The sequence below is a fragment of the Patagioenas fasciata genome, chromosome 2, assembly GCF_037038585.1.
Source record: "Patagioenas fasciata isolate bPatFas1 chromosome 2, bPatFas1.hap1, whole genome shotgun sequence".
NCBI lineage: Eukaryota > Metazoa > Chordata > Aves > Columbiformes > Columbidae > Patagioenas > Patagioenas fasciata.
Genome location: NC_092521.1, coordinates 169,204,046 through 169,226,913, shown reverse-complemented (window position 1 = coordinate 169,226,913; position 22,868 = coordinate 169,204,046). Strand labels below are relative to the sequence as shown.

General features: G+C 60.5%; 4 protein-coding genes across 8 annotated transcripts in view; 2 read left to right on the top strand and 2 right to left on the bottom strand.

Moving 5' to 3' along the window:
* The window catches only part of LOC136099101 (SCO-spondin-like), a 30,055-nt gene extending 27,541 nt beyond the window's left edge, over nucleotides 1–2,514 (bottom strand). The window contains exons 1-8 of the mRNA XM_065833058.2: nucleotides 2,383–2,514; nucleotides 1,695–1,801; nucleotides 1,388–1,594; nucleotides 1,206–1,288; nucleotides 936–1,106; nucleotides 637–848; nucleotides 284–386; nucleotides 11–169 (exon numbers count right to left, since the gene is read on the bottom strand). Of these exons, the coding sequence (XP_065689130.1) occupies nucleotides 11–169; nucleotides 284–386; nucleotides 637–848; nucleotides 936–1,106; nucleotides 1,206–1,288; nucleotides 1,388–1,594; nucleotides 1,695–1,801; nucleotides 2,383–2,514 (1,174 nt within the window). The remainder of the gene's footprint in view (nucleotides 1–10; nucleotides 170–283; nucleotides 387–636; nucleotides 849–935; nucleotides 1,107–1,205; nucleotides 1,289–1,387; nucleotides 1,595–1,694; nucleotides 1,802–2,382) is intronic.
* A 2,766-nt stretch (nucleotides 2,515–5,280) lies between these two features.
* LOC139827310 (uncharacterized) lies at nucleotides 5,281–9,917 on the top strand. Of its 5 annotated transcripts, none has more exons than XM_071805475.1 (5): nucleotides 5,314–5,588; nucleotides 5,802–5,958; nucleotides 6,091–6,217; nucleotides 6,516–6,623; nucleotides 6,869–9,917. In XM_071805475.1, the coding sequence occupies exons 3-5, from the start codon at nucleotides 6,091–6,093 to the stop codon at nucleotides 8,089–8,091; spliced, it is 1,458 nt and encodes a 485-aa protein (XP_071661576.1). In that variant the 5' UTR covers nucleotides 5,314–5,588; nucleotides 5,802–5,958; the 3' UTR covers nucleotides 8,092–9,917. The 5 variants fall into 5 exon arrangements, with proteins under 5 accessions (XP_071661572.1, XP_071661576.1, XP_071661575.1 ...); XM_071805474.1 differs by having other exon boundaries at nucleotides 5,314–5,607; XM_071805471.1 differs by having other exon boundaries at nucleotides 5,281–5,958; nucleotides 6,872–9,917.
* A 3,042-nt stretch (nucleotides 9,918–12,959) lies between these two features.
* LOC139827312 (uncharacterized) lies at nucleotides 12,960–16,315 on the bottom strand. Its single transcript, XM_071805482.1, has 4 exons — nucleotides 16,213–16,315; nucleotides 15,616–15,742; nucleotides 15,231–15,337; nucleotides 12,960–14,986 (listed from the first exon to the last, which is right to left on the bottom strand). The coding sequence occupies exon 4, from the start codon at nucleotides 14,961–14,963 to the stop codon at nucleotides 14,331–14,333; it is 633 nt and encodes a 210-aa protein (XP_071661583.1). The 5' UTR covers nucleotides 14,964–14,986; nucleotides 15,231–15,337; nucleotides 15,616–15,742; nucleotides 16,213–16,315; the 3' UTR covers nucleotides 12,960–14,330.
* A 1,672-nt stretch (nucleotides 16,316–17,987) lies between these two features.
* Nucleotides 17,988–22,868, top strand: part of LOC136099110 (uncharacterized) — a 33,112-nt gene continuing 28,231 nt past the window's right edge. Inside the window, 5 exon segments of the mRNA XM_071805522.1 lie at nucleotides 17,988–18,506; nucleotides 18,903–19,029; nucleotides 19,264–19,407; nucleotides 19,651–21,057; nucleotides 21,478–21,665. Of these exon segments, the coding sequence (XP_071661623.1) occupies nucleotides 18,333–18,506; nucleotides 18,903–19,029; nucleotides 19,264–19,407; nucleotides 19,651–21,057; nucleotides 21,478–21,665 (2,040 nt within the window). The 5' untranslated portion in view covers nucleotides 17,988–18,332.

The window sequence follows — 22,868 nt, the reverse complement described above, 5'->3', positions numbered from 1 at the left end:
TGACACTCACCAGTAGGATCGTCGTTGTAGGGGCCGCAGAGCCCCCGTGTGCTGCCCCACAGCTCGGCGTCAACCGTCACGGTGACAGCCTGGTGCCCGTCCGAGGTCACCCGCACGCCCAGCCCGCTCACCACGGCCACCCCGCCTCCCGGCCACGCCACGCTGATCCCTGTCGGCACCACAGCCGGCTCAGCATGGCACGGGGACAAGGACAGGGATGGGATGGGGACCCGGAACCCCAGGGTTGGTGGCAGTGGAGGACGGAGCATCCCGCCACGCTCACCGTTGTGCAGGTACGGCTGTCCCTCCAGCACCGCCATGCCGTTCACCGAGAGGTTTCGGCCCCTGGCCACCACTGTGTCCATCCCGAAGGTCATGTGCAGTGCCTGTGACAGCACGGTGTCAGCCGGGGACAGCAGCCTGTGGTGTGTCCCAGCGCCACCGGCACCTCTCTGGCCACTCACAGCCATGGACGCCATGGCCATGCCAACCCACACCGTGGGGCTGTGACATGCCATGGGGATGGACCAGTGGCCCCTGTGCCCCTAGAGCCGCTGTCCATGGGCTCAGCAGAGTCCTCAGACAGGCTCCCCTCATCCCCCCATGAGCAGCCCCCAGTGCGGGGGAAGCTGGTACCCGGGGATCGCCGGCGGCAATGGAGACAACCCAGGTGCCATCAGCAGCAGCGGCCAGGCTGTAGGTGCACTCTCCAGAGAAGTGGAAGTGCGTCCCGTCGAAGCTGCGGTAGCGGGACCCAGCCCAGGTGAGGCAGCCGGCCCGGGGGCCGCGGTGCCGGGCGGCCGCTCCCTGCAGGGACGCAGCAGGTGACAGCCGTGGGGACACCCCTCCTGCGGTGGGGAGGCGATGTCACTCAGTACGCGCTCCGGAGAACCACCCAGGGCCTCCCCACAGCCCCCAAGGAGCCCCGGACCCACCGGTGAGGGGCAGGTGGGTGCAGGCGAGGCAGGACGCGGTGGAGCCGTTCCTCCAGCTGTGGCCCCAGGGGTGCCGGCAGCACTCAGCCAAGCTCATGGCGGAGAGGTTGCGGCTGCTGGCAGTGTCCTGGCACTGCCATGTGCCATAGCAGCGCCCCAATGAGCCTTCACCTGCGGCAGAGAGACATTAATCATCTCCACTGGAGAGCACCGGCTGCCCCGCCGGCTCAGTGCCCGGCGGTGCCACCGCGCCCCAGTGCCCGTCCCTACCTTCCGTGCAGTGGGGGCCGGTCCAGCCGCGGCAGCAGGCGCGCACCGTGCGGTTCCACACCACCGGCTGCATCTCCGGGGGCCTGCAGGGCCGGGGGAGCCCTGGCATCAGGTGGGTGCCGGAGGGGTGCACGGCACAGCTGGGGGTGCCCCTGGTGTCACCACATCCCCCTGACACTCACTTGTAGATGTAGCAGAGCGGGGTGCTGGAGCCGGCGTCACGGGGGGGCTCACCATGGTCCCCGCCGTAAGCCTGGCGCATGCGGTCCCGGTCGATTCGCCAGCCCGCCAGGCTGTAGTGGTAGAGGCTGGCGCAGGGCACCGCGTCCTCACGCCGTGGTGTCACCTCCTCCTCCGCCGTCACCTGCACCGTCCGCTCGCACCACCGCCTGCCACAGGGTCCGTCACCCGCGGCACCGATACCCCCTCAGCGTCCTCGCACCGTGTCCCATCCCCGGTGCCAGCACAGTGATGCCACACAGGACTCACCCGGTGGCCGCTTCCACCGCGGCCGTCCAGAGCAGCAGGGACACCAGGACCCTGCCTGGCATCCACGGCATCCCGGCCATGCCACACGGTCCCCTGGCCACGCCAAGCTGGGACAATCACGTTGGCAGAGGGTGGTCTGTGTCACCGGCAGAGCAGCCACACAGCCCTGGGGGCGTCCCCGCGATCGGGGAGTCCCCGCAGCACGTGCTGCGGGGACTCCCCGATCGCGGGGACGCCAGACACATGATGGGGACAGGGGGACACAGGCATGGACTGTCCCCAGACCCCATGGCAAGTCCCCAGGACAGGTGTCACCCCAACACAGGGCTTGCACCCCACTCTGGCACCTCTTACCTGGCACTGCCGCTCCCCCAGCCCTCTCCTCACTCACCCGCAAGAGCTGCGGGTTTTATGGGGTGGGACTGGACACCCAGGGCCATCTGTGGGGCTGGTGATTGGGCACAGCTGGGGCGGGGGGAGATGCTGGGGGTCCCCCCCACTGTCCCGTCTCCAGGGCAAAGCCATCAGGACTGTGCTGGGGGGAGGACCTGGGGTCCCCCAGGCAGCTCTGCCCAGCGGGGCCACATCCTGCATCCGGCACATCTTGGGATTAGGGATTAGTGCTCTGCCCCTCTGGCCCCCCGGCACACATGGACCAGGATACAGCCCGGCTGTGCCCCCAGCCAACATGGATGTGTCGTGACCCCCACGTCCTGGCCCCGTTCATCCCCTCAAGGAATGCCCGGGGGGCCTGGTCCTCCAGTTGATGCATCAACAGCACCAGTTGCCATTTATTGTTTTTTGCAGCCCGTACCCCCATTCTCACGCCCAGCGCACAGTTCCTGGGACTGAACCCGTGCAGGAGCTGGGCTGTGACGTCGACCCCAGTGCCACGGGTGGCAAAACAACAGCGGCGGCTTCGCTGTGCGTTGGGTTATAGGAACAAGTGACCAGATACCACCAGAACTCAATTCCCTCCCATGTTCTGCTGCATTTTCCCAGGTTCTCTTCAGAATCACCCTGGGCAAGGTGCTGCCTTCTCCTCTCCCAACAGTGCCACCGGAGCTCATACACACGGCTGAGCCCAAACACAACTGGGGCAGGAGAGACGGGAGCTGGGGCTGCACCGGGTGCCTTCGCAATTAGCTGGTGTCCTTTTCATTAACGCTTCCTGCTGGGGAAACAGATCAGACCAGAGCCGTTGGTGAGCTCCCAGTGCCGAGAGCGGGGATTGCCATGGCTGTTCTCATTTGTGTGCATTACTTGTGCCTGAGCTTATTTGATTTGCTACAACTCCAGCGTCCATGCTGTTTAACACCCCCAGTCCCGTTCTTAAGACATCGGTCACCCCTCGATTGTTTTGGGTGAGGGTCTGTCCGCACATCCAGCCGTGCTGCACGGACCTACTTAGGAGCGGGGAGCAGGGAGGTGTGATTGCAGAGATATTAATTTGCACCTATAGATCTACTCATTTAAGAGAAAATGGTGCAGCTGTTGGGTGGCTGTGGTGGAATCAGGGAAACGTTAAATTGCAGCTGTCCGGAACAGGATACTCGGCACCACACACGCTCCTCAGCTGTGGGGGCAGAACGTGCTATCGTTCCCAAACTGACCAGCACAAACACAGGCAGTGAGGGTCTGCACCCCATGCACCGCGCTTACCGGCGTGTGGGCTGCATTGGTTCATTGCAGTGATGACTGCATTGGTTCATTGTGGTGATGACTGCATCGGTTCATTCTGGCGATGGCTGCATTGGTTCATTCTGGTGATGGCTGCATTGGTTCATTCCCGATGACTTCATTGGTTCATTGTGGCGATGACTGCATTGGTTCATTGTGGCGATGACTGCATTGGTTCATTGCGGCGATGGCTGCATTGATTCATTCTGGCGATGACTGCATTGGTTCATTCCCGATGACTGCATTGGATCATTCCGGCGATGACTGCACTGGTTCATTCCTGATGACTGCATTGGTTCATTGTGGTGATGACTGCATCGGTTCATTCAGGCGATGACTGCATTGGTTCATTCCTGATGACTGCATTGGATCATTCCGGTGATGACTGCACTGGTTCATTCCCGATGGCTGCATTGGTTCATTGAGGCAATGACTGCATTGGTTCATAGCGGTGATGGCTGCATCGGTTCATTCTGGCGATAGCTGCATTGGTTCATTCTGGTGATGGCTGCATTGGTTCATTCCCGATGACTGCATTGGTTCATTGCGGCGATGACTGCATTGGCTTATTCTCGATGGCTGCATTGGTTCATTCCCGATGACTGCATTGGTTCATTGCGGCGATGGCTGCATTGGTTCATTCTGGCGATGACTGCATTGGTTCAATCCCGATGGCTGCATTGGTTCATTCCAGCAATGACTACATTGGTTCATTGTGGCGATGACTGCATTGGTTCATTCCCGATGACTGTATTGGTTCATTCCCAATGGCTGCATTGGTTCATTCCGGCGATGACTGCATTGGATCATTCCCGATGACTGCATTGGTTCATTCCGGCGATGACTGCATTGGATCATTCCCGATGGCTGCATTGGTTCATTCTGGTGATGGCTGCATTGGTTCATTCCCGATGACTGCATTGGTTCATTGCGGCGATGACTGCATTGGCTTATTCTCGATGGCTGCATTGGTTCATTCCCGATGACTGCATTGGTTCATTGCGGCGATGGCTGCATTGGTTCATTCTGGCGATGACTGCATTGGTTCATTCCCGATGACTGCATTGGTTCATTGCAGCAGTGACTGCATTGGTTCATTCCCGATGGCTGCATTGGCTCATTCCCAATGACTGCATTGGTTCATTCTGGTGGTGGCTGCATTGGTTCATTCCCAATGACTACATTGGTTCATTGCGGCGATGGCTGCATTGGTTCATTCTGGCAATGGCTGCTGAGCAGCGATGCTTTGGCGCTGAGCCTGCTCTGCAGGAGCTGTGCTGGTGTCGTTCCTGGTGACAGAACTGGAAAGGGAAAACAACCCAAGTCTTGGTGGGGTTTTCCAGCCTAGTTCCCCCTTAGTGGCTCGACTTGTTTGACTGCTTGGACTAAAGACAAAAATCCCTTGTCCCACTCAGAAAACCTCTGTTCTATCATTTTGAAAAGCTGATGTAAGTATTAAAGGCCTTTCTGGACCACTTGGCCAGTCTGGCTAGACGGCAATTGGTTTCCTGTTCTGCAGATCCCCGTTTGGCTATAACGGGGCCGGGGGGGCTGCACTGGTCCGTGATGGGTGTGTCTTTAATCCCTATCTTAGCGCTTTGACCAGCTCTTCATGGTCCCGATTCCATTTAACACTTTTCCTTTTTGCAACAGTGAGCACAGCAGGCGAGCAATGACAGAACATCCTGGTCCATTTCCGTCAGTATCCTGAATTTCCCATCAGTTATTGTAACCCTTCCCTAGATTAGGGCACTTGCAGCCGTTCAATTTTACTTCAAGCGCCCGGAGGAACCGCTGGACCCCCCGCGAACCCCGAGTACCCAGACCCGCCCCTTCCCCGCTGGCTCCCTGACGTTTTCGGGCGGAACTTGAACTTGCGCTTCCCGCGCAGAGCCCGTCCCACCGCCCCGCCCCGAGCAGCGGCGGAACTACGGCTCCGCGCCGCCCCGGCCCCGCGGCCGCCCCCGCGGAGCCCGCAGCCCGGCCCGGTCGGCGGGGGGACGGCGGCTCCGGGCACGGGGCGGGCGCTGCCCGGTGCTCGGCCCTGCCCGGCCTGTCCCTGTGTGACCAGCGCGGACACGCTGCTCCGGGTCCCACCCGCCGGGCCGCCCCGGATCGGGCCCTGCTAACAGCGCTGCGGGGACGCGCCGGGCTCACCCCGGGCCGGGCGCTCAGACCTCGGGACAGCCCTGCGCATCTTCCCGCTCTGCTCGGGTACCGGAGCCTGATTTGGGTATCAGGAGCTGCCACGAATCTTCCCTTGATTGCTACATCTCTCCTCGGCCCCGAGCCGGCCGGCCGCGGGGGCGGCGCTGGCTGGGCCGGTGCTTTCCCCGGGGCTGGGGAGGCTCTGGCTGGAGGGAGCGCAGGTGCTGCAGGTGAGGGACCTGCTGCCCTGCGGCTTCATGCCAACGTTGTTCTTGGCAGGGCCCGGCTGTCCCCGCTGCTCGGCCGGTGCGGCTGCTCAGGGCCCAGGCGTCTCCTGCGCAATCCGGAGCATCCCAGCTGCATCTTCCCACGTCGAGATTTGTGCCTCCGTGTCTGCGGCGAGAGCCAGCGCCGGGCTCCAGGCTGCTCCGCCAAGGTGGGGCTGAGGCAGAGGCTCAACCCGTCTGCTGGCCCCACTGTGCCCTTGCCCAGGTTGTGCAGAGCGGCAGCCGTGGCAGCCAACACGCTGCCCATGCACCCGCTGAGCCGGGTGTGCTTGTGGCTGCAGATGGCGGTGACGTTCGAGGACGTAGCCCTCTACTTCTCCCCCGAGGAGTGGGCAGAGCTGGCGGGCTGGCAGCGGCGGCTCTACCGGGAGGTGATGCTGGACAACTACGAGATGGTGGCCTCGCTGGGTGAGGACTCTCTCTGGCGCTGTGGGGCTGGGCTGGCGGTGGAATTCAGCTCTTGAGCTGAGCCGGAGCCCTTGGAAGGGCAAATGCAGCTGTTGCGGTTGCTGCCCGAGCGCTGGTGTGGCGGTTGGGCTGGCAGGGGTGACCCTGCCAGGCAGCGTCCTGGAGAGCGGTGCTGGGAGGGGATGGGATGGGATGGGATGGGCCAGGATGGGATGGGATGGGATGGGATGGGATGGGCCAGGATGGAGTATTTGAGTGGCAGTGCGGGAGAGGGGGCTTCTGCGTGTGCCCTGCACAGGCTGGGCCGCCGTGAAGCCAGAGCTCATCTGCAAGCTGGAGCGAGAAGAGACGCCGTGCGTGCCAGACCCCCCCGGGGTGCGGCGGGGGCACCAGAGCCCTGGGCCAGGTGGGTATTTGGGGGCTGTGGTGGGGGTGGGGGGTTCCAACAGCACCGTCCCCTGGGCCCCAGGTGCCCGGTGCTGCCCGGTGAGGTCTGTCTGCCGTGCCACGGTGCAGGGAGCTGCTGCCCCGTCAGCTGTGTCCTGCAGCCAGGAAGGGTGGGGGGCTGGCGGGTGCCTGTGCCATTGCCCATGGGGAGGGGTCCCACGTGCCTGTCCCGGCCCCAGCACCAACCCGGCCTTTACTCCTCAGCAGCCGCTGACCCTGGGACACAGATGGAGGCCGATGCGATCCCCGAGGGGCTGCCGGCACCCCCCGCCCTGCTCCTGGGGGTGCACAAACCAGACGGGATGCAGCAAGGGAGCTCGGCCCAAAGCCCATTTGGCCTTATCCAGGAGTTTCTATTTGGCCACCCCCACCTCCACCCGCTCCTGACACCCGTGCCGCTGGAGAGGAGCCCCTTCCCATGCCCCGAGTGTGACAAGAGCTTCAAGCACCAGGCGTCTCTGGCCATGCACATGCGGAGCCACCGGGGCGAGCGGCCCTTCAGCTGCACCGACTGCAGCAAGAGCTTTGTCCACAAGCACCACCTGCTGAGCCACCAGCGTGTGCACACCGGGGAGAAGCCCTTTGCCTGCAGCCACTGCGGCCACCGCTTCAGGGAGAAGAACCACCTGGTCAAGCACCAGCGCAGCCACACCGGGGAGCGCCCCTTCACCTGTGCCGACTGCGGCAAGAGCTTCAACCGCAAGGGCACGCTCATCACCCACCAGCGCATCCACACCGGGGAGCGCCCCTTCTCCTGCCTGTACTGCAGCAAGAGCTTCAGCCAGAAGGGCGACCTGATCAATCACCAGCGCAGCCACACCGGGGAGAAGCCCTTCACCTGCGCTCAGTGCGGCAAGAGCTTCAGCCAGAAGGGCAACCTGATCACCCACCAGCGCATCCACACCGGGGAGCGTCCCTTCCACTGCCCCGAGTGCGGTAAGAGCTTCATCCACACCGGTGACCTGACCAAGCACCAGCGCAGCCACACTGGGGAGAAACCCTTCGCCTGCCCTGAGTGTGGCAAGAGCTTCAGCCAGAAGGGCAACCTGATCGCCCACCTGCGCATCCACACTGGGGAGCGCCCCTTTACCTGCCCTGAGTGCGGCAAGAGCTTCAGGGACAAGATGACCCTCACCGTCCACCAGCGGGTCCACACCGGTGAGAGGCCCTACAAGTGTGGGGAGTGCGGCAAGACCTGCAGCCGGTTACAGAACCTGAAGAGCCACCAGCGGGTGCACCGGGGCCCATCGGCGCTGCCAGAGGGCGACCAGCAAGACAGGAGGAGGCTGTTCCCGGTGGGCGGACGGGCAGAGGCCAAGCCCTTCCAGTTCAGCGGCTGCGAGAAGCAGTTTCCGTCCGAGGCGCTCATGCTGGGCCACCGGTGCCCCCACGGCACTGTCACGGCCCATTCGGTGATGGACTCGTGATGCTTCGTTTACCTTGATCTCGAAGCACAAAATTAAGGCAACCAAAATGCCAAGGGGTTATAATTCAATCAAACAGTGTTACTTTATTATTTTGCCCGTAAAGCAGCATGCTCTGAAGTAGAGAGAAAAGGAAAGAAAAAGAAAAGGGGGAAAGCGTGTTGGTTACCACCATGGGTCCAAAGGCGTCCCGATGGTCCCACGTCCCAAGCAGCATCCTGCTGGTCCTCCATCATGATCCGTGATCGATCTCCACGATGTCCAGTCAGGATCCATCTTTATGCTGCTTCACCCCCTCGCCCCCATGGGTTGAGGCCAATCTCCGCCTTTGTTTCGCAATCCGGGCTGAACTGCGCAGGCTCGAAGAATCTCCGCTTTGCTTCCAGAACCCGTCTGCGCTTGCGTGGCCTCACGTCCAGGGGTCTCTTCCTTTGGGTGACCTCAGGACCTTCGGCGAGCCTCTGCGCACGCTCTTCTTCATTGGCCTTAGTAAGAGGAGGCAAGTTTGGTGGGGGGCAAGTTGGGCTGAAGCAGCAGATAAGAATCCATCTGGACAGTGGCTGTCGTCCCCAGGTCAGAGAGCCGTAAAACACAGTTCCTCTCAGGCCTCTCTCCAAGTCACTGTCCGTCTGTTCTTGATGGTGATGTTCAGGCAGACACTGTTCTTTGGACCCAGCTGCATCCTTGTGGGGACAAGATAACGGGAGTCTTCAGCACAGGGGGAGCACAGTCCGGTTACAGGCAGCTCAGCAGTCTGAGCCTCGGCCAGCTCAGCATTCCAGGCCAAAGGCAAAAAGTGCACAGCGAGGTAGACTACGAGCCTTCATCCCAAACACCCTGGCCCGTGGCCACCAGGAGACACTGCCCAGGCAAAACAGGGAGGAGCTGGAAGTAGAGACTACGGAAATGATTTCTTGGAACTCATTTTAATAAGAACGACCTTTTCGGGGAAAGGTTCTGAATATGTACAGGCGTTCCTGGGATTACCATGAACATGTAATACTTCATTTTTAACCAGGCTTGCTGCTGCGGGGGGTGTGCACGTCTGTGGTGCAGTGATCCCCGTGCGCCCAGCGCGGAGTAAAGTTACCTTCTTTCTAACCGTACGGGTTGTAAGGGTCTTTCCCACGTGTCACGGGAGGACGGCGCAGGGCTGACCCGGATCTGACCACCCATCCCAAGGAGCCCGGCCCTTCCCAACGAGGGACCTACACCTGGAATCGGCAGCTGAATCAACACCAGCAGGTGCACCAGGGCCCATCGGCGCTGCCAGAGGGTGATGGCAGGAGAGGGGGGTACATCCCGGGCATCATGGCTGATGGTCCATCCCATCAGCCTCGCTGGTCCGGCAGTCATCGCCAAAAGCCCATCACCCGTCCTTCAGGTCCAGAATCACTGAGGTTGTAAAAGCCCCTTGAGATCATGGAATCCAACCGTTAACCTCACCCTGTCCCTGCCCCATGTCCTGAGAACCTCATGTCCGTCTGTCCAGCCCTCCAGGGATGGTGACTCCAGCACTGCCCTGGGCAGCCTGTTCCAATGCCCCACAGCCCTTTGGGGAAGAAATTGTTCCCCAGATCCAACCTCAACCTCCCCTGGGCAACTTGAGGCCGTTTCCTCTGCTCCTGGCGCTTGTTCCTGGGGAGCAGAGCCCGATCCCCCGGCTCCAAGCTCCTTTCAGGCAGTTCAGAGAACAAGATGCTTGGAGAGAGCAACACGTTTTGTATGGGAACCACAAGGATTTATTTGTGTAACACAATTAAGGGCCAAGTCGTTTGTCTTGATACTGAATAAAATGTTTGTCATTTGAAATACATATATTGCAAATAGATGTGTTTGTATGTGGTTATTATTACTAACCCTTGTGGTTGCATTTGTACAGACTGTAGAGCAGCCTGGCAGCAATACGGGCAGCAACTGAAACCTTTTGTGTGTCTCCCAGCCCTGGGGAGAAGGGTCGGGGGATTCCCTCCAGCTCTGCCTCCTCCTCCTGTTCTGGTCATGGCCCTGCTTCATCATCACCCCTCACTAAGAGAGCCGGGGTTTTGGGGGTATTTTTCCATCTGGGTGACTGGCACGGGGTACTGAGCGGGGTACTGAGCAGACACAAGCCAGGCACAGCACAATGCAGCACGTTGTGCCTCCTCAGAGCAAACACAGCGTTTTCCTTGTAAATACGCTCTCACTTCATCAGGGTCCTGCAGTTGTTCCGGAGTGAAGCCCCAAACCGCTGGAGGTGACAAGTTCTCTAGATACAGCTTACGGTCTCCACACGCCGTGCCACCCGCGACCACCCTGCGTGGGCCAGGACTCGGGTGATGTTCGTGAGAGATCTTTTTGGAACCCTGCACACAACCTGCAGCACATTCAGGGGTCACGGCAGTAGGAGCGTGCGAGCTTGACCAGCGCCAGGCTGCTCGGAGTTCTCAGAAGTGATTTACCTGGCCGGAAGGGGAAGGAGGTGAAAGATGGGGGGAAATACCCACACCCCATTTCCCCATAGATGGGTTGTGATTAATAATCAGCTCCGAGAGACGGCACCTGAGGAACAGAAATGACAACACTGCCTAAATATAACAACCTAGGTGCATTGCAAAATACGTTATTGTATCATAAACTGAAAACACACAGGACAGCAATGTGATAACCCGCATCCTTCTCCCAGAGGTGATGAGCAGCATTGCAGGGAATGCAATATAAATGCTGGTTTGGCTGGGGTAGAGTTAATTCTCCTCCCAGCAGCTGGTACAGTGCTGTAGTTTGGATTTGGTATCATCAGAGTGCTGATAACGTATGAATGTTCTGGTTGTCGCTGAGCAATGTTCACCCCAAATCAAGGATTCTTCAGCGAGGAGACTGGAGAGGCACAAGAACCTGGGAAGGAGGGGAGAGGAGTGGAAGGCACATCATTCAAAGAGAGAAGCAGCAATATGTTTTGTGGAGATAAAGCAATAATTGGAGAGAGATCAATGAAATCAAAGGAATTTAATAAAGTTTAACAGCAGTACGACAAAGTTATTGAGTTTCATGGCAAGGTTCACCTTATTATTTACTGCATAGAAGAATTGTACAAGGGAAAAATTAAGATTGATTTGATTAAGAACGATTCACACACAGACCAGAGACCCAAAGGTTAAAGAAGACAAAGGTTATAACAATTAATATGCAGTGGCTACATGGCTTAGTAATGTTTATTAGTACCAATGAGTACCAATTCCCATGGGAACCAGGGCATGTGATCATGAGGCCACTTCCAGCTGTCTGTAGGAAGCCTGGTCAGCTTCCTCCTCCTGACCAGGTGGCCTGTGGTCAACACCCACAGCAGGGCCCCCTTGCTAGCTTGTCCCCTGATTGTCACTCGGGGCAGGTGAAGGTTTCTCACAGCTCTGGATGCACTGGTGCTGGATCAGGCCGCCCTTCTGTCTGAAACTCTTGCCACAGTGGCTGCAGAGAAAGGGCTTCTGCCCAGTGTGGATGCGCTGGTGACCGACCAGGCAGCTCTTCTGGCTGAAGCTCTTGCCACACTCAGTGCAGGCAAAGGGCTTCTCCCCGGTGTGGATGCACTGGTGACAAACCAGAAGCCTCTTCCGGCCAAGGCTCTTGCCACAGTGGCTGCAGGCAAAGGGCTTCTCCCCGGTGTGGATGCGCTGGTACCTCAGCAGATCATTGCTGTAACTGAAGCTCTTGCCACAGTCAGTGCAGGCAAAAGGATTCTCCCCGGTGTGGATGCGCTGGTGGCTGATCAGGATGCTCTTATCCCTGATACCCGGCAGCCCCTCGGGGATCGCATCGGCCTCCATCTGTGTCCCAGGGTCAGCGGCTGCTGAGGAGTAAAGGCCGGGTTGGTGCTGGGCCGGGACAGGCACGTGGGACCCCTCCCCATGGGCAATGGCACAGGCACCCGCCAGCCCCCCACCCTTCCTGGCTGCAGGACACAGCTGACGGGGCAGCAGCTCCCTGCACCGTGGCACGGCAGACAGACCTCACCGGCAGCACCGGGCACCTGGGGCCAAGGGGACGGTGCTGCTGGAACCCCCCACCCCCACCGCAGCCCCCAAATACCCACCTGGCCCAGGGCTCTGGTGCCCCCGCCGCACCCGGGGGGGGTCTGGCACGCACGGCGTCTCTTCTCGCTCCAGCTTGCAGATGAGCTCTGGCTTCACGGCGGCCCAGCCTGTGCGGGGCACACGCAGAAGCCCCCTCTCCCGCACTGCCACTCAAATACTCCATCCTGGCCCATTCCATTCCATCCCATCCCATCCCCTCTCCCAGCCCCGCTCTCCAGGACGCTGCCTGGCAGGGTCACACCTGCCAGCCCAACCGCCACACCAGCGCTCGGGCAGCAACCGCAACAGCTGCATTTGCCCTTCCAAGGGCTCCGGCTCAGCTCAAGAGCTGAATTCCATCGCCAGCCCAGCCCCACAGCGCCAGAGAGAGTCCTCACCCAGCGAGGCCCTTTCCCGCCCTTGCACTGGCGGAGCAGAGGCGGCTGAGCAGTGCCCTCGCTTGCTGGTGGAGAAAGAAAAGCAACTCCCTTTCTGCAACCCGTTCCTACCGGTGCCTTAGGAGCAGCTCTAAACATCGAGCATGATCAGTTCCAGGAGCAGACACTGCCTGACAAAATGTGGCCAAGTTCAGAACGGGTAGTTTTGAAGAAGTAACGTAACTGACAGGAACATTCACTGAAAGGAGAATGGGTTCTGTCCCAGCCTAAACCAGCACGGGCACACAGCGCATTCCCCATCCTGCTGCGTCACCCACCAATTATTAAGTTTCATGGCAGGTTCAACTTATTATTGACTGTACAGAAGAACTGTACAAAGGAAGAGTGGAAGACTTGAGAATGACACAGAGACCAGAGAACCAAAGAGTAAAGAAGACAAAAGCTATAATAATTATTATAATAACTAACATGGAACCATGTAGCCACATGGCTTAGTAATGTTTCATTAGTACCCATTGTTTGCTCCCTAAGAAATGAGTCTTGGAGAAGTGGCCCACTCTTCACGCATTGATGGCGTGATCCGAGTCCCGAGCTCAGGCATCGGTGCTCAACATTGGATGGAGCATCCAATTCCAAGCTCCTGTTGCTGTGGGGCCCATCCAGAAGGAGTTTCCCACCAGTGACGTTCTCCATCCTTTTCCACGGCCTCCAGGACACGCTCTATCTTCTCTGCACCGTGCTGCGCGATCACCAGGGCTCTTGGTCCACTGTGCCCAATTCGTTTCAGCAACTGACTCGGGTCATGGTGTTGCAACACTTTTCTCACCTCTGTGGGTTCATCCCAGCAGGGGTTGGGAATAAATCTGGATACAATGGGTAGTTGGATTGTAGGAGCTGGTGGGTTGTGACAGCACCTGAATAGTTGAAATCACATCCCGCAGGCTCAGTAAAATTCCAGATGCAGATAACAGAGGTTATGTGTCTCTGCAGTGGTGTTGTCTGTAAATCTACAACCACAAAGGGTTCTCACACAAACACACCCAACACACACAAGTACAGTCCCAGGGGGTTCGTCAGGACGAACTGCAAAATGTCCCGTTTTGCTCGGCTGGAGGAAGTGCTGTTGGAACATCAGCCAGCTCTCTTGGACCCCCTGCCTTCTGGAGCCCTGTCCCATGCATTCTTCAAGCAGGACCTTGGAGAGGCCAAAGTTCACCCAGCTGTTGTCCGTGGGTTTAGTCCCGCTCATTGTCCTGCTTCCTCCACGCAGGATGCTGAACTCCAGCATCCCACGGTCGCTGCAGCCGAGGCTGCTCCCAACCTCGCTGCTGAACTGAGGAGGTGTGCGCTGGATGGTCGGGTTCTGAGGTGACTGTGAACCGGCTGAAGGGAAGAAGCCAGAGAGTCCTGGTCAATGGGGCAGAGTCCATTTGAGGCCTGGACCTAGTGCAGTGCCCCAGGGGTCAGTGCTGGGACCAGTGTTATTCAATATATTCATCAATATTCTCTAACACCTCCAAGCAGCTCTTCTTGGTTTGTAAGGCCAAGGTCCAGCAGCATTCCTCTCCCCGTTGGCTCCTCCACCATCTGTGCCAAATGTTGTCACCTGTAGGAACCTCCTGGGCTGTGCATGCTCAGATGTGTTGCCCACCCAGCAGATGTCAGGGGGATTGGAGTCTCCCATGGGAACCAGGGCATGTGATCATGAGGCCACTTCCAGCTGTCTGTAGGAAGCCTGGTCAGCTTCCTCCTCCTGACCAGGTGGCCTGTGGTCAACACCCACAGCAGGGCCCCCTTGCTAGCTTGTCCCCTGATTGTCACTCGGGGCAGGTGAAGGTTTCTCACGGCTGTGGATGCGCTGGTGCTTCTTCAGGTTCCTCTTATCCCTGAAGCTCTTGCCACACTCCGGGCAGACAAAGGGGCGCTCCCCAGTATGGATGCGCTGGTGCCTCAGCAGATCGTTTTTATAACCGAAGCTCTTGCCACAGTGGCTGCAGGCAAAGGGCTTCTCCCCGGTGTGGATGTGCTGGTGGCTGATCAGGCTCCTCTTCTCCCTGAAGCGATTGCCACAGTGGGTGCAGGCAAAGGGCTTCTCCCCGGTGTGCAGGCGCTGGTGACTGACCAAGTAGCACTTCCGGCTGAAGTTCTTGCCACACTCAGTACAGGCAAAGGGCTTCTCCCCGGTGTGGGTGCGCTGATGGCAGATTAAGAGGAACTTACGGCTGAAGCTTTTGCCGCACTCACTGCAGGTGAAGGGCTTCTCCTTGCTGTGGACACACCGCTGGACAATGAGTTTCCTCTTGGCCCTGAAGCCCTTCGGACAGTGGGCACAAGCAAAGGGGCGCTCCCTAGTGTGGATGCGCTGGTGGCTGATCAGGATGCTCTTATCCCTGATACCCGGCAGCCCCTCGGGGATCGCACCGGCCTCCATCTGTGTCCCAGGGTCAGCGGCTGCTGAGGAATAAAGGCCGGGTCGGTGCTGGGCTGGGACAGGCACGTGGGACCCCTCCCCATGGGCAATGGCACAGGCACCCGCCAGCCCCCCACCCTTCCTGGCTGCAGGACACAGCTGACGGGGCAGCAGCTCCCTGCACCGTGGCACGGCAGACAGACCTCACCGGGCAGCACCGGGCACCTGGGGCCAAGGGGACGGTGCTGCTGGAACCCCCCACCCCCACCGCAGCCCCCAAATACCCACCTGGCCCAGGGCTCTGGTGCCCCCGCCGCACCCGGGGGGGTCTGGCACGCACGGCGTCTCTTCTCGCTCCAGCTTGCAGATGAGCTCTGGCTTCACGGCAGCCCAGCCTGTGGGGCACACATAGAAGCCCCCTCTCCTGCACTGCCACTCAAATACTCCATCCTGGCCCATCCCATCCCATCCCATCCCATCCCATCCCATCCCCTCTGCCAGCACCGCTCTCCAGGACGCTGCCTGGCAGGGTCACCCCTGCCAGCCCAACTGCCACACCAGCGCTCGGGCAGCAACCGCAACAGCTGCATTTGCCCTTCCAAGGGCTCTGGCTCAGCTCAAGAGCTGAATTCCACCGCCAGCCCAGTCCCGCAGCGCCAGAGAGAGTCCTCACCCAGCGAGGCCACCATCTCGTAGTTGTCCAGCATCACCTCCCGGTAGAGCCGCCGCTGCCAGCCCGCCAGCTCTGCCCACTCCTCGGGGGAGAAGTAGAGGGCTACGTCCTCGAACGTCACCGCCATCTGCAGCCATAAGCACACCCGGCTCAGGCAGGACTGGGGGGCGCTGCCTGGCCCGGCACCGGCAGCGCCAGCAGCACGGCGGGGCTCTCCCCGCTTGCCCCCCTCTCTCCTCGCCGCCTCAGCGCCAGCGCCGCAGCTTGGGGACAGCCCCGAGCTGGCGCCCACGCCAACGGGCTCCCCCCGGGGGCCTCGCTCTGCTCCCCGGGGCCCGGCGGGCTCCCGCTCCTCATTGGGCTCTGCCGCGGTTCAGCCCCCGCCGCCAAAGGAGCCGAGAAACAGCAGCGCTGCTGAGGGGACAAGAACGGGACAAGAACGGGACAAGAACGGGACAAGAACGGGACAAGAACGGGACAAGAACGGGACAAGAACGGGACAAGAACGGGACAAGAACGGGACAAGAACGGGACAAGAACGGGACAAGAACGGGACAAGAACGGGACAAGAACGGGACACCCCCGGCCAACACTCACCGCCCCCGAGCCCGCTCCGGCCGCACCGCAGCCTCAGCCCCGCGGGCCCCTGCCCGCCCTCTTCTACTCGGCGTGACGTCACCGGCCACCGAGGCCCCCTTTGGCCAGGGCGGGTCACGTGTCCTCACCGGGGCTCCTCCCACCGCGCTCCGCCCATTGCCTGCGGTCCAGCCCCGCCCCGCCCGTCACCCGCCCCCTGTTCCGAGCCGCGCTGCTCGTGCCCGGACCCGGCACCCTCCGCTCGGTCCCCGCCGCTCCCGGGGCGGCTGCGCTCGACCCCCCAGCCAAAGCAGCAGCGGCACAGCAGCTGAAGCCCCAGCGGTGGTGGGGCTCTCAGACTTGAAGCACCGGTCAAGTCCGGGGCCGACTTTGGATCCAGCCGCACCCGGACTCGTCTCTGAGAAGCTGAGGAAGCAAGAGGGTCCCTTCTGAAGCCCGTGGCCCGACGGGAGGGCCTCCCTCTGCCCGTGTGCAGCCCCGTTCCCACAGAAACCACCTGGAACAGCCCTCACCGCGTTCCCTCGGTCCGTGGCCGTCCCTCTAAAATGTCCCTGAGTTCCTTGCGTCCATGACTTTCGGCTCTGATCTGTCACAACAGTCTCTGGGCCAGGAGAGATGCTGCTGGGGTGGGACTGTTCGCGCTGCACCCCAAGGCCGTGGCTGGGGTAGCTGGCTGGCCCGTGCCCAGGCTCTGCGGGCTCAAGGTGCTGATGTCCAGGACGTGACAAATGTCTTAGCATGCTCTGGTCAGCCTCTGCAACAGCTGTGCACATCTGCATGGACGGCACGGGCATCCCCAGGGCTTCCCCAGCCCCGCGCACACGGGGTTGCTGGTGTCCCTTCTACAACTGGCTCTGAGATCTCCCCCGGCACCCCCGCACGCAAACCTGCCCGCGGCGGCCGTGCCCAGCGAGAGGTGCTGGCACGGGCAGCCTGCGGGGACATGGGACACGAGACGTGGGCGTGTGCTGGGGAGCCACAGGGACGGGCTCTCTGAACAACGCGGAGACACTGACTGCAAAGCGTGACAAGGCTGAAAGGCTCTGAGGCAGAGACGTCGGGAACGGGGATGGGGGTGTAGGAAGCGACCGCCTTGCCAATAGAACAGGCTCAGGCAGGACCTCCCAGCAAAGCAGAGTTTCTTCATGATTTTGCCAAAGCGGGTGTTCAACCTCAGGGTAAGCACACACTGAACAGGGCAAAAGCGGCTGTTGATATTCCCCCAGTCCCAGCCGCAAGTTCCCTCCCCTGCTCCCCATTGGCTGGGCACGGGGTTCGCGGATAACGCAACGCTTCCCCATGTCCTGCCTCAGTTTACCTCTCTCAGCACTCCGGTTCTAAACGCCCCTCATCTGTTGAGTCAGGGTGCCTGTGGCATTCGGAGTTAATGCATCCCTCATCCCATCTGGTGGGACAGGACACCTGTGAGTAGCAAAACCATCTCCACGCAGGCAGTTACTCAGCAGAGAGCTCACAGCAGCTCCCCCAGGCCGGCACATTTATGAACAAAGCGGTTGGCTCGCAGCCGAACCGCACACGGAGGGAAAGGTCTGCACGAGACCCCCTGCACCCACCACTGATGGGGGCTCGGCTGCTGTGCCGCTGCCCTGGGGGTCTCCTAGCAGGAGTTCTCGGCCCGGCTGCAGCTCAGGCCGTTCCCTCCTGTGGACTCTGCAGCAAAGCGCTGCTGGTTTGGCCGGGGGGGCCGAGCGCAGCCGCCCCAGGAGCGGAACAGCCCGTGGTGCGTGCGGTGCGAGCGCTGCCCGGGGGGACCGAGCGCCGCCCTGTGGGACCGACGCGGTTTGCAGCCCAAAGCCAAAGCGCAGCCCCAGCCCAGCTGGGCCGGAGCCTTGAGCTGCATCCCAGCCAGGAGCGGGACATCAGCCTGTCCCGGGCTAAGCTGGGCTGGGCCAGCGGGAATGGCCGACAAGCCAGCCGGGTGACTCCTGCTCGGCAAAGACAAAGCACCCGTGGCATCGCTTTTGCTCAGGGACCTGCGGGCCCTTTCCCGCCAGCAAGCGAGGGCACCGCTCAGCCGCCTCCGCTGCGCCAGCGCAAGGGCGGGCAAGGGCCGCGCCTGCGGGGCGGAGCGGACAGCACAGGTGACCCCTCAGTGCCCAATGAGCGTCCCACGCCACGCACGTCAGACTCAGTTTAAAGCTGGGAAGCGCGGGGCCGCGCTCTCTTTGTTGGCGGCCGGGGTCCCCGGAGGCCTCTGGCCGTTCTTGGCCCTGCGCTCCCGATCCGCGCGTCGGGGAATCCGGTCCGGGAGCTGCCGGCGGCTGCGCTGGAGCGTGAGCGCTGCGACCCCCGGGGCTGAGGCTGCGGTACGGCCGGAGCGGGCTCGGGGGCGGTGAGTGTTGGCCGGGGTGTCCCGCGCTTGTCCCGTTCTTGTCCCCTCAGCAGCGCTGCTGTTTCTCGGCTCCTTTGGCGGCGGGGGCTGAACCGCGGCAGAGCCCAATGAGGAGCGGGAGCCCGCCGGGCCCCGGGGAGCAGAGCGAGGCCCCCGGGGGGAGCCCGTTGGCGTGGGCGCCAGCTCGGGGCTGTCCCCAAGCTGCGGCGCTGGCGCTGAGGCGGCGAGGAGAGAGGGGGGCAAGCGGGGAGAGCCCCGCCGTGCTGCTGGCGCTGCCGGTGCCGGGCCAGGCAGCGCCCCCCAGTCCTGCCTGAGCCGGGTGTGCTTGTGGCTGCAGATGGCGGTGACGTTCGAGGACGTAGCCCTCTACTTCTCCCCCGAGGAGTGGGCAGAGCTGGCGGGCTGGCAGCGGCGGCTCTACCGGGAGGTGATGCTGGACAACTACGAGATGGTGGCCTCGCTGGGTGAGGACTCTCTCTGGCGCTGCGGGACTGGGCTGGCGGTGGAATTCAGCTCTTGAGCTGAGCCGGAGCCCTTGGAAGGGCAAATGCAGCTGTTGCGGTTGTTGCCCGAGCGCTGGTGTGGCGGTTGGGCTGGCAGGGGTGACCCTGCCAGGCAGCGTCCTGGAGAGCGGTGCTGGGAGAGGGGATGGGATGGGATGGGATGGGATGGGCCAGGATGGAGTATTTGAGTGGCAGTGCGGGAGAGGGGGCTTCTGCGTGTGCCCCGCACAGGCTGGGCCGCCGTGAAGCCAGAGCTCATCCGCAAGCTGGAGCGAGAAGAGACGCCGTGCGTGCCAGACCCCCCCGGGGTGCGGCGGGGGCACCAGAGCCCAGGGCCAGGTGGGTATTTGGGGGCTGCGGTGGGGGTGGGGGGTTCCAGCAGCACCGTCCCCTTGGCCCCAGGTGCCCGGTGCTGCCGGTGAGGTCTGTCTGCCGTGCCACGGTGCAGGGAGCTGCTGCCCCGTCAGCTGTGTCCTGCAGCCAGGAAGGGTGGGGGGCTGGCGGGTGCCTGTGCCATTGCCCATGGGGAGGGGTCCCACGTGCCTGTCCCGGCCCAGCACCAACCCGGCCTTTACTCCTCAGCAGCTGCTGACCCTGGGACACAGATGGAGGCCGATGCGATCCCCGAGGGGCTGCCGGGTATCAGGGATAAGAGCATCCTGATCAGCCACCAGCGCATCCACACCGGGGAGAATCCTTTTGCCTGCACTGACTGCGGCAAGAGCTTCAGTTACAACAGTGATCTGCTGAGGCACCAGCGCATCCACACTGGGGAGAAGCCCTTTGCCTGCAGCCACTGTGGCAAGAGCTTCAGCCGAAAGAGGCTTCTGGTTTGTCACCAGCGCATCCACACCGGGGAGAAGCCCTTTGTCTGCACTGAGTGTGGCAAGAGCTTCAGTTACAAGAATGATCTGCGGAGGCACCAGTGCATCCACACTGGGGAGAAGCCTTTTGCCTGCACTGACTGCAGCAAGAGCTTCAGTTACAGCAATGATCTGCTGCGGCACCAGCGCATCCACACTGGGGAGAAGCCCTTTGCCTGCAGCCACTGTGGCAAGAGCTTCAGCCGGAAGAGCTTTCTGGTCAGTCACCAGCGCATCCACACCGGGGAGAAGCCCTTTGCCTGCAGCCACTGTGGCAAGAGCTTCAGCCGGAAGAGCTTTCTGGTCAGTCACCAGCGCATCCACACCGGGGAGAAGCCTTTTGCCTGCACTGACTGCAGCAAGAGCTTCAGTTACAAGAATGATCTGCGGAGGCACCAGCGCATCCACACTGGGGAGAAGCCCTTTGCCTGCACTGAGTGTGGCAAGAGCTTCAGCCGGAGATCGTTCCTGGTTCGTCATCAGCGCCTGCACACCGGGGAGAAGCCCTTTGCCTGTAGCCACTGTGGTAAGAGTTTCAGACAGAAGACGAACCTGATCAGGCACCAGCGCATCCACACAGGGGAGAATCCTTTTGCCTGCAGCCACTGTGGCAAGAGCTTCGGCTGGAAGAGCCTTCTTGTTTGTCACCAGCGCATCCACACCGGGGAGAAGCCCTTTGTCTGCACTGAGTGTGGCAAGAGCTTCAGTTACAAGAATGATCTGCTGAGGCACCAGCGCATCCACACTGGGGAGAAGCCCTTTGCCTGCAGCCACTGTGGCAAGAGCTTCAGATGGAAGAGCCTCCTGGTCCGTCACCAGCGCATCCACACCGGGGAGAAGCCCTTTCCCTGCACTGAGTGTGGCAAGAGCTTCTGCCAGAGGAGCCACCTGGTCATTCACCAGCGCATCCACACTCGGGAGCACCCCTATCTCTGCGCTGTGTGTGGCAAGAGCTTCAGCCAGAATAACTACCTGGTCGGTCACCAGCGCACCCACACTAGGGAGAAACCCTTTCTCTGCAGCCACTGTGGCAAGAGCTTCAGACAGAAGGGCGGCCTGATCCAGCACCAGTGCATCCAGGGCTGTGAGAAACCTTCACCTGCCCCGAGTGACAATCAGGGGACAAGCTAGCAAGGGGGCCCTGCTGTGGGTGTTGACCACAGGCCACCTGGTCAGGAGGAGGAAGCTGACCAGGCTTCCTACAGACAGCTGGAAGTGGCCTCATGATCACATGCCCTGGTTCCCATGGGAGACTCCAATCCCCCTGACATCTGCTGGGTGGGCAACACATCTGAGCACACACAGCCCAGGAGGTTCCTACAGGTGACAACATTTGGCACAGATGGTGGAGGAGCCAATGGGGAGAGGGATGCTGCTGGACCTTGGCCTTACAAACCAAGAAGAGCTGCTTGGAGGTGTTAGAGAATATTGATGAATATATTGAATAACACTGGTCCCAGCACTGACCCCTGGGGCACTGCACTAGGTCCAGGCCTCAACTGGACTCTGCCCCATTGACCAGGACTCTCTGGCTTCTTCCCTTCAGCCGGTTCACAGTCACCTCAGAACCCGACCATCCAGCGCACACCTCCTCAGTTCAGCAGCGAGGTTGGGAGCAGCCTCGGCTGCAGCGACCGTGGGATGCTGGAGTTCAGCATCCTGCGTGGAGGAAGCAGGACAATGAGCGGGACTAAACCCACGGACAACAGCTGGGTGAACTTTGGCCTCTCCAAGGTCCTGCTTGAAGAATGCATGGGACAGGGCTCCAGAAGGCAGGGGGTCCAAGAGAGCTGGCTGATGTTCCAACAGCACTTCCTCCAGCCGAGCAAAACGGGACATTTTGCAGTTCGTCCTGACGAACCCCCTGGGACTGTACTTGTGTGTGTTGGGTGTGTTTGTGTGAGAACCCTTTGTGGTTGTAGATTTACAGACAACACCACTGCAGAGACACATAACCTCTGTTATCTGCATCTGGAATTTTACTGAGCCTGCGGGATGTGATTTCAACTATTCAGGTGCTGTCACAACCCACCAGCTCCTACAATCCAACTGCCCATTTGTATGGGGATATAGTGGAAGATTTGGTGAGGAGGTCAGTCAAATGTAAATACGCTCAAGTGACTTGCACCTATCTGTAGAAAAAGCACATACATCACAGTAGTTGCTTTACTGACCTTGTGTGCTTAATGAGTAGAATCTGTGTTAGATAACACAGGGCTGTGAGAAACTCCAGGCACCTTATCACTGTGTCTGAGGTTCCCGCTTTGTTGTGAGAAAGAGCAGGAGGCTGCGCCTGCCTGAAGCCTTGAAATACAGGCGAGCTCGGCAGGCCCAGCGATCTTCCAGCAGGGCCGAACTGACCAGCGCCTGCGTCCCCGCTTACGCTGCCTCTGCCTGGGAGCTCAGGTGCAGCTACGGAGATCCCCCAGTAGAGAGGGAACTCAAATAAAACCTGCTCTTTGCAAATGGATTCGTGGCCTCTGGCTCTTCTTGCGATGCGCCTGCGTATGTGCACACATTTGGCATTAGTTGGTAGTCGCTAGAACCAGCCATGCTGTGGTTTGCAAAAAAACCGGGGACGGGGAGGCCTCAAGGGTGAGTCCCCAAATTCCGGGATGGCCCAGTACGGAGCACTGGGCTCCCTTGGCTGCTCTCCTGTCTGAATTCGCTCCGCCAGAGCCATGGCCTCAGCTTGATAATGGGGCGGTGATTCCCCCCAGGTCATTCCAGCAGCTATGGTAAGATTTCCATGGAGAGCGGCATCGACTTCTCACAAATTAGCGGGGAGATTGGGATGATGATTTGTTACCGGTCTTAGAGCTCTTGATCGTGGCGCTGTTGCATTGAAGAGTAAAATAAGAGAATTGGAAAAGGAGGTTGAGATTTTACAGGATGCAAAGGCGATTGCACAAGAAGTAATTACTGTTCAAGCAGAGC